The sequence below is a fragment of the Notolepis coatsorum genome, assembly GCF_963971535.1.
Source record: "Notolepis coatsorum genome assembly, chromosome: 10".
NCBI classification, from domain to species: Eukaryota; Metazoa; Chordata; class Actinopteri; order Aulopiformes; family Paralepididae; genus Notolepis; species Notolepis coatsorum.
This window is the reverse complement of record NC_140174.1, coordinates 5,135,158-5,148,700: the sequence shown is the minus strand read 5'-3', so window position 1 is coordinate 5,148,700 and position 13,543 is coordinate 5,135,158. Positions and strand designations below refer to the sequence as shown.

General features: G+C 43.0%; 1 protein-coding gene across 1 annotated transcript in view; it reads right to left on the bottom strand.

Annotated features, from left to right (window-relative positions):
• LOC311235006 (uncharacterized protein) overlaps window positions 1-13,543 on the bottom strand; it is a gene marked incomplete at its 5' end in the record, with an annotated part of 67,250 nt that overhangs the window by 23,833 nt on the left and 29,874 nt on the right. The window contains one exon of the mRNA XM_084322316.1: window positions 2,493-3,860. Coding sequence (XP_084178442.1) covers window positions 2,493-3,860 — 1,368 coding nt within the window. The remainder of the gene's footprint in view (window positions 1-2,492; window positions 3,861-13,543) is intronic.

Here is a 13,543-nt window from a genome sequence, read left to right as displayed (position 1 = left end):
TCTGTCCCACTCCCTGAATTGATTCTGTGGTATTTGTATCGGTAGTGACTGGAATAGGTACAGTAACCTTGATAGTATGTTCATTTTAATGACCTCTATTCTTGAATTGAAGTCCAAGGGCATTACTGTCCATCTCTCTATAAAGTAATTATTTTCAATGCTATAAATTCGGTGTCTGATCAAATTCAAATACTTCTGTCACTCATTTGCTTCCATACTGTGGCTCTTGTTGTATTTTGTTATCTTGCTTTCCTTCTCTCTCTTCTCTCTCTCTTCTCTCTCTCTTCTCTCTCTCTATCTCATCCTCTTCTCTTCTGTCGTTGAATTTGTGGTTCGTTTTTTTTATTTGCCTTTTTCACTTTTCGTGTAGGGCAGTGAGTGGAAGTCCCGTCCCCTCCACGTCGGGGACCAGCACGCCTCGCCGGGGCCGGCGACAGCTCCCCAGACCCCCGCCACGCTACGCCCCCACGTCACCTATTCCCCCGTGGTCCGTAAGGCTATGCCCACGCCTCCCGGGGTGCCCCAGGGGCGCCTCCCGGCCCGGCCCACTGTCGCTTTTCTCCGGAGCCCCCCCACAGGGCCAGGGGCCTCCCCCTGCCGGCCCCCCGCCACCCCACCATGGCTCACCTCGTCAGGGTCGCCACCCGCCACCTCGCTGGGGTGACGCGGGAGGAGGGGGGTCTCCATGGAGGGCGACGGTTGCTTCTACAACCAGGACTACGAGCCACGCCATGAGCCGCCCGCCTATGAGCAGAGCCCCGCATAACATTGGGGTCTTGTGCTTGGCACTCCGAGCATGGCACTAACACTGTCACGGTTAGGAGTTTGATTCCTGCTGGGGCCACCCGTTGTGAATGATGTATACAGTCATTCCAAAGCACTTTATGTCCTAGTAATAGAGCTGTGCTATAGAGATGCTGTCATTCATTCATAACCAAACCAAAAGACATTTATAAACAACGTCTTACTAAATGCAGGCTTTCATTTACAACTGAACGGCCATATCACTCGTTTTTGTATTAATTCTCCTAAAAAGTTTTGCTAAGCTAGACTAACATGAAAGTTTAAGTGAAAGTACACACTTGAGTAAAAGTCAAAGTTTCTACTTTTAAATGTACTTAAGTAGTAAACAGTGAACTTTTTTTCTGACTGTCTATATTCTTCTGATAGCAGGTGTTTAATCAAAGATCCCCTGTGGGAGAAGCTGTTGCAGGGGAACAATGGGTTCATTTCATTGGAGGCTTTGTCGTTGGGTTCAGAGAGGAGGATGTGATGTTTTTTTGTTAATAAATGTTTAAATATCTATTCAAGTTGTCATTTTTAACTGGAAAAAGTAGCATGTATGGGGGTAATTGTTACTTTACTTGATATTTGAGCTTCACTGCAGAATGGTGTATATTGTGTACAATGTGCACATACACTGAGAATATATTTCAGTGAGGTAGGAGACAGCATGTAAACTTCTGAATTGTTCAATGAGGGACATGCCAATACTCCATTGGTAAAGGGAAGGGTCCTTAAATATGTGGCATTGTATTACTAATCAACCATTTCCTACTGTATTTCCGGTAATGTATGGTCATAGGCAGATAGTGGAGTAGCTCTGGCAGAATACTGGGTACACAGTAAATTCCGCAAAGTAAATTTGACTCAAACTGAGTACATTTCATTCAAACTGAGTAAAATTTCTTTACTCAGTTTGAATCAAATGTACTCAGTTTGAGTCAAATGTACTCTGCGGAATTTACTGTGTAGTACCATTGCATTGGCAGTGTCGGCTAGGCTTCGGGCAACCAGACCTGGCCCAGTGTGTTTGGGCCGCATCTGGGCTGCTTTAGGCAACCGGACGTTCACCGCTTCCGGCAACCCCGGACATGGCCCAGTGTACTCGGGCCGCAATCGGCCAGTCAGTCATTGCCGCCTACTGGGCCGATTCCGCCAATTCCGGACGTTCACCGCTTCCGGCAACCCCGGACCTGGCCCAGTGTACTCGGGCCGGAATCGGCCAGTCAGTCATTGCCGCCTACTTGGCCGACTCTGGCAGCCGGACTTGGGCCGACTAATTTCTTCCGGCCTGCCGGATACAGGCCATTAATGGGCCGGAACTTTTTGGCCACCTGGGTAATGACCAAAATGACCAAAGGTGACAAAATACAAATACAATGGTTGCATATTGTTATCCAACCTACCCTGAGTATGAAAATAAAGATTTTTGCTTCCCCACATGCAAAGGGACAGAAGTATTGAAGATAGGAATCAAATTATGTGAATATCCAATCAAAGAAACTTCACCCCGGTAGGCAAGAAACTAGAAACAAAGCAAAACATAGTGTGTGTGTCCCTCAGAACAATGATAGAGTGACTGAGTGAATGTAACTCCTAATTACCTCATCTTTCACAACTCAGCATCTTCAAGATCAATTTAAACCCCAAACCCTGGGTAGAGGAGCTGTGAATGTCACTGATCTCTACTTCAGCTCACAAAACTCAGCCTTCGCAGGGTATGAATAAAGCCGAAGTCCAGGATAGAGAGGCTGAGTGAATGTGGTGTTGACTCTGTGCAGGAGGGTCATGGTGTCAGAGACGCTGTAGAAGGACAGAGTACCTGCCCTGTGATCCAGGTACACTCCTATTCTGGAGGACCGGGGGCCCGGTACTGTTATGCTCTTGTTATTGTGTCTGAAGAAGTAATCACTTTGTCTGCACAATAAAGCCCAGGATTTGGAATTTAATCCAAATACACTCTTCTCCTCAGTGTCTGTTCTACTAATGTCTTTGTAGGAGGCTGCTACATAAACCTCCCCACTCCACTCCACCTCCCAGTAACAGCGTCCAGTCAGACCTTCTCTACCCAGAACCTGACACCTTTCAAATCTTTCTGGGTGATCAGGATATGACTGCTCTTGCTGAATCCGTGTTGCTTTTCTGTTCCCCTCAGACAAAGACAGACGTGTGTTTGTTGTGTTTGGGTCCAGTGTGATCTGAGAGTAAAATTGTAAGAAGTCAGCTGTGGTCTTGGGCTCTGGTGGCAGTAAAACATTAACTGCATTCGCTGTTGTTGAGATTCTGGGCCACTGCTCTTTCAGAACGTCCTCTAGTTTGTCTCTCAGCTCAGACACGACCTCGGTCACATCTGCAAAGTACAGGAGAGGAAGGGCACTGATGCTGGGTAAGTCTGTAGACTCACTGGGACTGGAGAGGGAGGGGTAACTCTGTAGAAAGTGGATGTGGTCCTCTGTGTGTGAGAGCTGCTCCAGCTCAGTGGCTCTCCTCCTCAGGTCCGCTATCTCCTGCTCCAGTCTCTTCTGCAGTTCTTCAGCCTGAGTCACTGTGGTCCTCTGTCGGGCTCTGATGACCTTCTTCAGCCCAGAGCGCCTCGTCTCCAAGGAGCGTATCAGCTCAGTAAAGATTCTCTCACCGTCCTCCACTGCTTTATCAGCAGAGCGATTGAGAGAATCAACAGCCTGTTGGGCCACTTTGAGTCGCTTCTCTCTCTCCTGGACCCTCTGGTGGACTTTCTGCTGAATCATGCCAAGCTCTTTCTGTCTCTCCGTCCTTTCTGCTGCATCTGAGACTGTATTGTGGCCTTTATGTTCATCCATGGAACACAAATAACAGATACACTGCTGATCAGTACGACAGAAAACATCCAGAATCCTGTCATGACGAGAGCAGATGTTCTCCTGAAGCCGTGTGGAGGCTTTGACCAGCTTGTGTTTCTTTAACGGAGCTACAGTATAATGAGGCTGGAGGTGAGTTCCACAGAAAGAGGCCAGACACACCAGGCAGGACTTGAGGGCTTTCTGCTTTCTCCCAGTGCAGAAATCACAGGCCACATCTCCAGGTCCAGCATAACAGTGATCAGGACCAGCATCTTGGAGTCCTGTCTTCACTTCAGCCAGCATGTTGTTTTTCTTCAGAACAGGCCTCGAGGTAAAAGTCTCCCTGCACTGGGGACATGTGTAGATCCCCTTCTGATCATCGTGATTCCAGCAGTATGTAATAGATCCCATACAGTAGCTGTGTCCACAGGGAATAGTTACCGGATCCAGATCAACTCCTTGCTGCGCCATTTTAACAACGACTCTCTTAAGTTTTGTTTTCTCAGGAAGAGTGAACTCTGATCGTGTGTTTGGTGGGAGGTACTTCCTGGTTATAGTTGTCCAGGGGAGGAGTTGCTTTAAAGATGAAGAAACGCACTCCTCAGTGTCAGTTTTAGTATTTAATTGACAAGGATGACGACACCCTGAAACAGACAATACAGCGAAATAAGCTTACAAAGTTTTACATACATGCATGTTGTCACTAACATAACGCATATATATTTTGATTTGATTTGAAATCTTTATTTCGAACATGCAATGAATACAAACAAACAATAACAAAAGCAAAACACAACTCAATCTACATGTTCGAAAAGGAGTAGGAAGAAGTATACACTTATTTAATCCTACCCCTTTTCCACTACTCAAATGAGTGTACTATTTTAAACATAAAAAAAATAAAATAAAAAAATATATATGCAAAACAAATAAAACAAAAACTATATATGTAAAACATGAAAAAAAAAAAATTAAACACCCGTGAATATCAAGTTCCTTCCTCATCCCTGTACCTCGTGAACATCATTTCCTTAGTTTGAATTGTCTCATGTTTGGACATTGCTTTAGCACCACATTCAGACTGTTCCACAGTTTCACTCCACATATTGAGATGCAGTGTCTTCTCATAGTAGTGCGTACATAAGCACTTTTAAATTGAGTTCTCCCCTCAGATTATAACCCCCCTCCCTATCAAAGATCATTTAACTTCAATGTTTTTGACTTTAAAAATAATATGTTTGTGTGATTACGATAACCTGCCATGTGAACTATCCTTATGGCCCTTTTTTGGAGTATAAAAAGTGGTTGTAGTGTAGACTTATAATTGTTTCCCCAGACTTTAGCACAGTAATTTAAATATAATAAAACTAGTGAACAGTAGAGAATGTAGAGTGATTTTCTATCCAGAATGTGCTTTACTTTACTCATGACTGAAATGCTTCTTGACAGTTTAGATTGGACATATTTTATGTGAGGTTTCCAACAGATTTTATGGTCTATTATTACACCTAGGAATTTATTTTCATAAACTCTTTCAATAATCACATCATTTATTTTAACTTGTACTTGAGTATTTAATCTACAGTTTTCAAATAACATAATTTTAGTTTTGCTCTCTTAGCCTTGCCCATGCACCGCTTGTTGTAAATGCCCTGGAGAGTGGGAAGCCCCCCTCCAATTGTGCGTTCGGCTGAACGGGCCACTCTCTGTAGTCTGCTACGGTCTTGTGCGGTGCTGTTCCCAAACCAGGAGGTGATATTGCCAGTCAGGATGCTCTCTATTGTGCATGAGTAGAAGTTCTTAAGGATCTTCTTTTTTTTGTATCCACTTTTTCTCCCATTTTTCTATTTTTCTCCCATCCCAATTTCGTATCATCCAATTCAACCCTCCCCTGTCTCAAACGCTGTTTCTTGCCTCCCACAAGCCGGCTGCAATGTGGACTAAGTCATACATAGCACAAGTCCCCTCCGATACTCGAGGTAACAGCAGTCGCATCTTTCCACCTGCGCTGCGCGATCTTTCAGCGTCAGGGGTCTGCGCTTTGGAGGGGCGCCGCCCCCATCACTTCCTGATTCTACTGCGCAGGCGCACCAACCGACCTGTAGGAGTCGCTGTCCACAACGCCCAATCCCCACCCATCAGTTTCCCACCCCCTAATACTGCCAATGTGTATTAGTACGGACGACCAGCTAAACTGAAAGCAATGTGGAGCGCTGGGCTCGCCTGTCGTCTCCAGTATTTGTGGTGAGCGCCTTGCCCACTGCACCACGTACCCGCCCAGTTCTTAAGGATCTTCTGACTGACTTGGAACTTCCTTAGGCGCCTGAGGAAGTAGAGGCGTTGTCGTGCCTTCATCACAACACTGTCAATGTGTGTGGTCCATGTCAAGTCCTCGGAAATGTGGGCTCCGAGGTACTTAAAGCTGTTCACTCTCTCAACCGGTGCCCCGTCGATGCTGAGGGGGCTGTAGTCCCTGACCCCCGACCTCCTAAAGTCCACATGCATCTCTTTTGTTTTGCTGACGTTCAGGGAGAGGCAGTTCTCTTGGCACCATCCCGCCAGGACCTTGACCTCTTCCAGGTAGGCCCTCTCGTCGTTTGCAGAGATCAGGCCCACCACTACTGTGTCGTCAGCAATTCTGTGTGGGTGATGCCTGTGCACCGCCGGCCAACGGGAGAGGGTCTGTATTGTCTCTTTCCACAGCAAAACGGTCGGCAAGGCATCTTGTTTGAGAAATGCAGGCTTCAATCTATGTGTTGTTTAGTCTATTCTCGAAGTCAACTTCCTGCCTGTTGTTGCTAGGCAACTGCAGCGTGGGGGGTAACTGCCCCGCCTCGTACATTGTGTACGGTTCATTTAGTGCAGAAACGGATCGTTAAAGCGTCAAATTAAAGACTATCAAGCGGAATTTTCTTCAGTCCTTCACAATGCCAAAGAGCTGCTGTGTTACGCGTTGTACTAATGACAAAAACAGAAATCCAAATCGCAAGTTTTATACCATTACGGAGGAAAAAGTGGCTGGTGGCTAACGTTCGGCTAACTCGCTCTGTGTTGTGGTCGTGGTAGCTACATGCTAAGCTAACGTTAATTACATAATATCGAACCGATAGGAGCTTATCTTATCTAATCTTACGTGGATGTTTGATCGGGTAGTGGCACACGTGGTACCACCACGTAAGATTAGATAAGATAAGCTCCTATCGGTTCGATATTATGTAATTAACATTAGCTTAGCATGTAGCTACCACGACCACAACACAGAGCGAGTTAGCCAAACGTTAGCCACCAGCCATTTTTTCCTCCGTGATGCATCAGCTGGTATTATATAAAATTTGCGATTTGGATTTCTGTGTTCGTTATTAGTACAAAACGTAACACAGCAGCTTCAATTTGGGTATTCGAGAGATGGCCATGTCTGCAGACTGTGTTTTGTATGGACATTATGTCAAGTCAATCAGGGGGAGATCTTTGACTCATATCTCGCCTTAGAATCACCAGAAAGGTTTTCGAAATAGTGAAATGCCATGTTGGCCTCAATATTTTCAAAACAAATCGTATGAAAATGTTATGAAATGAACAAGAATGTGATTAAACATGTAATAAAAACGGAGCTCAATGCATGGATTTGATGGTAGAAATCCGTATGGTCCCCCTATACCAAGATGGCGGCGGTCTCGTGACATCAGAGTGTCTTCGAGAATCAGGACTGACTAGTCCTGTTTCAAGATGCACAATGAGATCTTCTGTGAGAATTGTTGAATAGATACACAAATGTTCTAGAATGTTTGATTATGACAGCATACTGTGACATCACAAATGTTCTAGAATGTTTGATTATGACAGCATACTGTGACATCACAAATGTTCTAGAATGTTTGATTATGACAGCATACTGTGACATCACAAATGTTCTAGAATGTTCTATTATGACATCATACTGTGACATCACAGATGTTATAGATTTGTCTATTATGACATCATACTGTGACATCACAAATGTTCTAGAATGTTTGATTATGACATCATACGAAATGTTCTAGAATGTTCTATTATGACATCATAGTGACATCACAAATGTTCTAGAATGTTCTATTATGACATCATACTGTGACATCACAAATGTTCTAGAATGTGCTATTATGACATCATACTGTGACATCACAACGGAACATGTTTGAGTTCCATTTGAATAATATAAATAATATGTTTGGTAAGGCTGTCCCTGAAGCCTGTTTTTGGGATTCAAACTTTGTCAGGGTTCTTTGAACAGACGTTCGAACCTTCGTTTTTATTCGAATTATTCTCATTTCATTTCATTATTTTATTTTTTATTTTATATATCCTCAAACTAAATCCTCAATTTGAATAAAGTGATTAATCTGATTAAATTAGTATTTTTTATTTTATTAAATCAACTTCCCAGCCCCCTGTCAACTGTCAAATGATGTCAACTGTCAACCTGAATTAACAGTCAGTATTCAATATGGTCTGATTCAATATTAACATTCAGTATTCAATATTGTCTGATTCAATATTAACATTCAGTATTCAATATTGTCTGATTCAATATTAACATTCAGTATTCAAGTAGAACAGCTAGCTAGCCGTTGTGGATGCGTCTATGCTTTAGGCAAGTGGCTTGTCCTTCCGCGTTCCCGTTTTGTGCTCTGATTGGCCACGCACATTTCTGGTCATGTGACATGTGCGCCCAATAGCGTGACGAGCTGTGTCTTTGCCCATTTCCGCGTCGAACAGCCTGCAAACGACCTGGCGTTCTATCGCCATGCTCTAAGACAAACTCTAACCCTAACCAACTTCGAAAGAGTGCCTAAGGCTGCGGTTACACCTTCGTTTCGTTTTCAGATGAGTTTCGCTTTTCCAGGTCGCAACGTAGCGGTAGCCGAGTGAGACATACATTTTGCAACCTGAGCACAGTGATGTAGTACACTGCCAAAGCAGTAGGTGGCAGTAGGTGGCGAACATGAAGGCAATTTTCAACCAATCAGAACTTGAATGTGCCAATACACTTCCTGCAAACAAAATGTCAAAAAGGCGCCGCAATCTTTAAATGCCTATTTACCCAATGCAGCACTTATTTTTCAGCAAAGTGTAATAAAAGTGCAATAAACAAAACAGATACATTCACTGTGTGTTCTGCCTCTCATTTGTTGATGAAACAAAACTAACATCAACACAAGTGACCACCAAGAGCGGATAGTTTAGTCTCAAAAAGGATCGGCGATGTTGTTAGCTACATTGTTAGCTACATGCTAACGTGAATGCAATATGCCAGTATAACAGTATAGCATTGTGGCTAGAAGCTAACGCTAGCTCACGTTAACCAGCCAGCACCAAACTGATGATATCGGGAGCTATCAGTAGCTAGATAACATTAGAGACAACGCTGTGTGTATTAAACAAAGGTGAATAGATGACTGGGCCATTTTGTTTAATGCTTGTTAAGATTGAAAGAGGAGCTTGAGCTAACAGGGTCTGGTAGCTAACGCTAGCTCACGTTAGCCAGCTGCAGTGCTCATGCAATCGGTAATGCTAGCAGAATGAATGGATGTAAACTTTATTTAACATATTGCATAATGGGTACAATACAATACGGCTCAATACAAACAATTGTTAAGGGAATGCAGACTGTTGTAGCTTGGACTGGGGTCCTTATAACAATAACTTGACAACACATGGTAGCTGCAGCTATTTGGGACAGCTCTGTTGTCACCGGAAGGGCACGCAGATGGTATCTACTGCGCATGGGCGTTGAGCAACAACGGCTCCGTGCAGATTACACGACATGTTGTCTGCGAGTTTTTGGCGCTATTCCAAAACGGAAACACAATTTAGCGTTTTCAGTAGGGCCACAACGTTTCCGGCAAAAACGGCATTTCTATGTAATAGGGACAGCAAACGTATTCAAAAACATATAAAAACAAGCACAAAAACAGTGTGTGTAACAAGGGCAAGACAAAAGACAAACTCTAACCTTAACCAACTTCGAAAGAGTGCCTAAGCTTAACCGTTCAAAAACTTGCCGTCCCACGATTGGCGCACATGTCACATGACCAGAAACGTGCGTGGCCAATCAGAGCGCAAAACGGGAACGCAGAAGGACAAGCCACTTGCCTAAAGTATAGAAGCGTTGTGGACACTCACCTTTCCACAGCTAAACGGTCGGCAAGGCACCTTGTTTGAGAAATGCAGGCTTCAATCTATGTTGTTTAGTCTCTCTGTTCAGTACTTTTCAGTCCTGTCTCAAGATGCACAACGAGATCTTGTGAGAGAATTGTTGAATATATATAGAACACAAATGTTCTAGAATGTTCTATTATGACATCATACTGTGACATCACAACGGAACATGTTTGAGTTCCATTTGAATAATATAAATAATATGTATGGTAAGGGCCCGCGTCCACTTGGCGCATATTTCTAGCTGAAACATGCTGGGAGTGCGCCGGCAGCGCTGGCATGAAGCGCATCTTGTAGATGACAGAAAGAAATCTACAGCCATGCCGCGGTTTTGCACATATTATAGCATATTTGAATAACTTTATTGTATATTAATTATATATATAGTTATTGCCTGACACCACAGTTCGCCCTTTGCTTTTTATTAGCTTTTTAGTAGTGTATTCGTGTAGTTATTATTATTAGTGTTTGTGTTTTGTCGCGAATCTCAATGGCCCGTCTCTTGTGGGTAGACAGCCAGACAGGCAGGCAGCTCCGGTGTCAGGTTACAAACAGAGTGGTAGATATCAATGGCTGTGATTGGTTGTCTGAAAATGAGCTCAGCGCATCGCTCTGAAAGTTGAGAAAGTTTCAACTTTCGTCCGCACAAAAAAGCTGAAAAAAGAAGCCGACGGCAGCGCACTTCCTAGAGGCGGCCGCATGCGCTCCCTCCCCATTGGAATACATTGAAAACAGATGCGTGCGGTCAGAAATATGCGCCAGGTGGACCCGGGCCCTTAGGCTGTCCCCGAAGCATTTTTGGGATTCAAACTTCGTCAGGGTTTTTCGAAAGGACGTTCGAACCTTCGTTTTTAATTAAAAATAATTATAAAAAAAATATTATAATAATAATTATACATATATATATATTTTTTTTAATATCCTCAAACTAAATCCTCAATTTGAATAAAGTGATTCATCTGATTAAACGGACATTCGAACCTTTGTTTTTAATTAAAAAAAAATATATTTATAATTTTTTTAATATCCGCAAATAAAGTGATTCATCTGTTTAAATGAGTCTTTTTTCATTCAGTATTCAATATTGTCTGATTCAATATTAACATTCACTATTCAATATTGTCTGATTCAATATTAACATTCAGTATTCAAGTAGAACAGCTAGCTAGCCGTTGTGGACACTCACCTTTCCACACCTAAACCAAGGCATCTTGTTTGAGAAATGCAGGCTTCAGTCTATGTGTTGTTTAGTGTCTATTAGTCAGGACTGATTAGTCCTGTTTCAAGATGCACAATGAGATCTTCTGAGAGAATTGTTGAATAGATACACAAATGTTCTAGAATGTTCTATTATGACATCATAATCAGTAGGGATATCCTCTTTCATTGGTCTATGTTGACCACGCCCCCATGGTTAGGCTCCTCCCCTTCAGGGGATTAACCATTGATCCTTAGGCCACGCCCCCTTTTTGTATATTTTAAAACGCTTGTCGTAGAGACTTGCGGGTTGTGCCATTGTACTCAGTAGGGATATCCTCTTCCATTGGTCTATGTTGACCACACCCCCATGGTTCGGCTCCTCCCCTTTTGTGTATATTTTGAACCATTTGTCAGAGACTTGCGGGTTATTCAACAATTCTCAATGGCGATGAGATGGAGGGTTCCCCCTCTTGGGGGGGCCCTCCAAGAGAGGAGATGATGTTTGTATTGTGATTGTATGACAAGAGGAGCAGAGAAGAAGGAGACAGAGACGATAGAAATGTGTTTTGAAGATGAGAAGAAGAAGAAGAGTGTAAACTTTCTCAAGTGTGGGCGAAGCAAGAATTGTGGAGGGCAGTAATACGCCACGATGCGTCTACACTGCCGGAAATTCAAATAAGAAGAAGAAGAAGAAGACCTGCGGGTTGTGCCATTGTACTCAGTAGGGATATCCTCTTTCATTGGTCTATGTTGACCACATGATTTGAATCAATTAAGGCTTGCAGGTGTACTGAGTTGATTGACACCTGCATGTGCATGTGCATGACACTTAAGGGAGGTGTCAATCAACCTCCCTTAAGCTGGGGGGGGGGGGGGGGGGGGGGCTCTAATATGATACCAGGTAGTTTCTCCCACGACGGTCATGACATGTTCTTTCATATTAGAGCCCCCCCCCCCCCTCCAGCTTCACCTCACCTGGTATCATATTAGAGCCCCCCCCCCCCAGCTTCACTTCACCTGGTATCATATTAGAGCCCCCCCCCCCCAGCTTCACCTCACCTGGTATCATATTAGAGCCCCCCCCCCCCCAGCTTCACTTCACCTGGTATCATATTAGAGCCCCCCCCCCAGTTTCACCTCACCTGGTATCATATTAGAGCCCCCCCCCCCAGCTTCACGTCACCTGGTATCATACTTCTGACGTGTAAACAAAACAGACAATTATTATTTGCTCTCTGAAGAGAAAAGATGTAACGTTAGATATGTATTTGTTTGGTATAGAAGTATGGGCACCTGCTCAGACAGGTGTAGCTGGGCTTACTAAGCACTCAAGTTGTGTAAAAATTTTTTTTTTTTGATTTTGTTGAGGTCCTAGTCTGGGGGAGGGGGGGGGGTCTGGTCTTGAGGTTTTCTTTTTGTTTATATGATTTTTAATTTCTTTCAGGGGGGGTGGGGAGGGTGGTTTAATTTGTAAATTTGTCTGTAACTCTTAATGAAGCCTTGGGGTGAAGGGGAGGGGAGGGGGAGGGGGGCAGTTTGCAGCATTACATTACTGCTAGTTTACTAGTAGAGGACTTTACATAGAGACTGCTAGTTTACTAGTAGAGGACTTTACATAGAGACTGCTAGTTTACTAGAAGAGGACTTTACATAGAGACTGCTAGTTTACTAGTAGAGGACTTTACATAGATACTGCTAGTTTACTAGTAGAGGACTTTACATAGAGACTGCTAGTTTACTAGTAGAGGACTTTACATAGAGACTGCTAGTTTACTAGTAGATGACTTTACATAGAGACTGCTAGTTTACTAGTAGAGGACTTTACATAGAGACTGCTAGTTTACTAGTAGGGTCAATATCGCTGTAGGGTGCCTTTTGGTGTCCTGTACATAAATAATACATTTGTCATGTCAATTTAACATAAAGATTATTATGAAAGGGTTTGGTATATTGGGCTAAGTCTTTATATTAATAAAAAAGCATTACCTGGCTCTTTAAATACATTTTCCAGATTTTTTTTCAGTTTTGTATGAGAGGATGCATGCTGTTTTGCTATGTCCCATGCACTGCTCATTCAATTTCAATGTGCGTAAAAAATTGTCAAATCCAAAAAAATAATTATTTTGTTTTCATAATATTATTTAGTTAAATAAGATATTACTCAACTTAAGTGTATTATCTTATTTAACTAAATTAATATTTGTATTTATACTAAAAAAATAAGAGTTTGTGTGTGTCCTTTAAATGATTGTCCACCCTGTCATATTGGGGAATCCGCCCCTTTAAGAAAAGGCTATCCACTCTAGTGACATCACAACGACAGTTTTTTCCTCTCTTCAGTGGCGGGAAATTCAATGGCTGAGGTGAATGAGTAGCTGACTTTCCTATTGACACATTTTTTTTCTATAAGTTTGCTTACTTGCTCTGACCAAGCTTAACATGTCCACCCTGTCAGCATAAAATATGCTGGAAGTGATTAGAATACAATATTTTCAAAATATGTAAGTTTAACTATACCAAATTCTCTTCAACAACCAGACTAG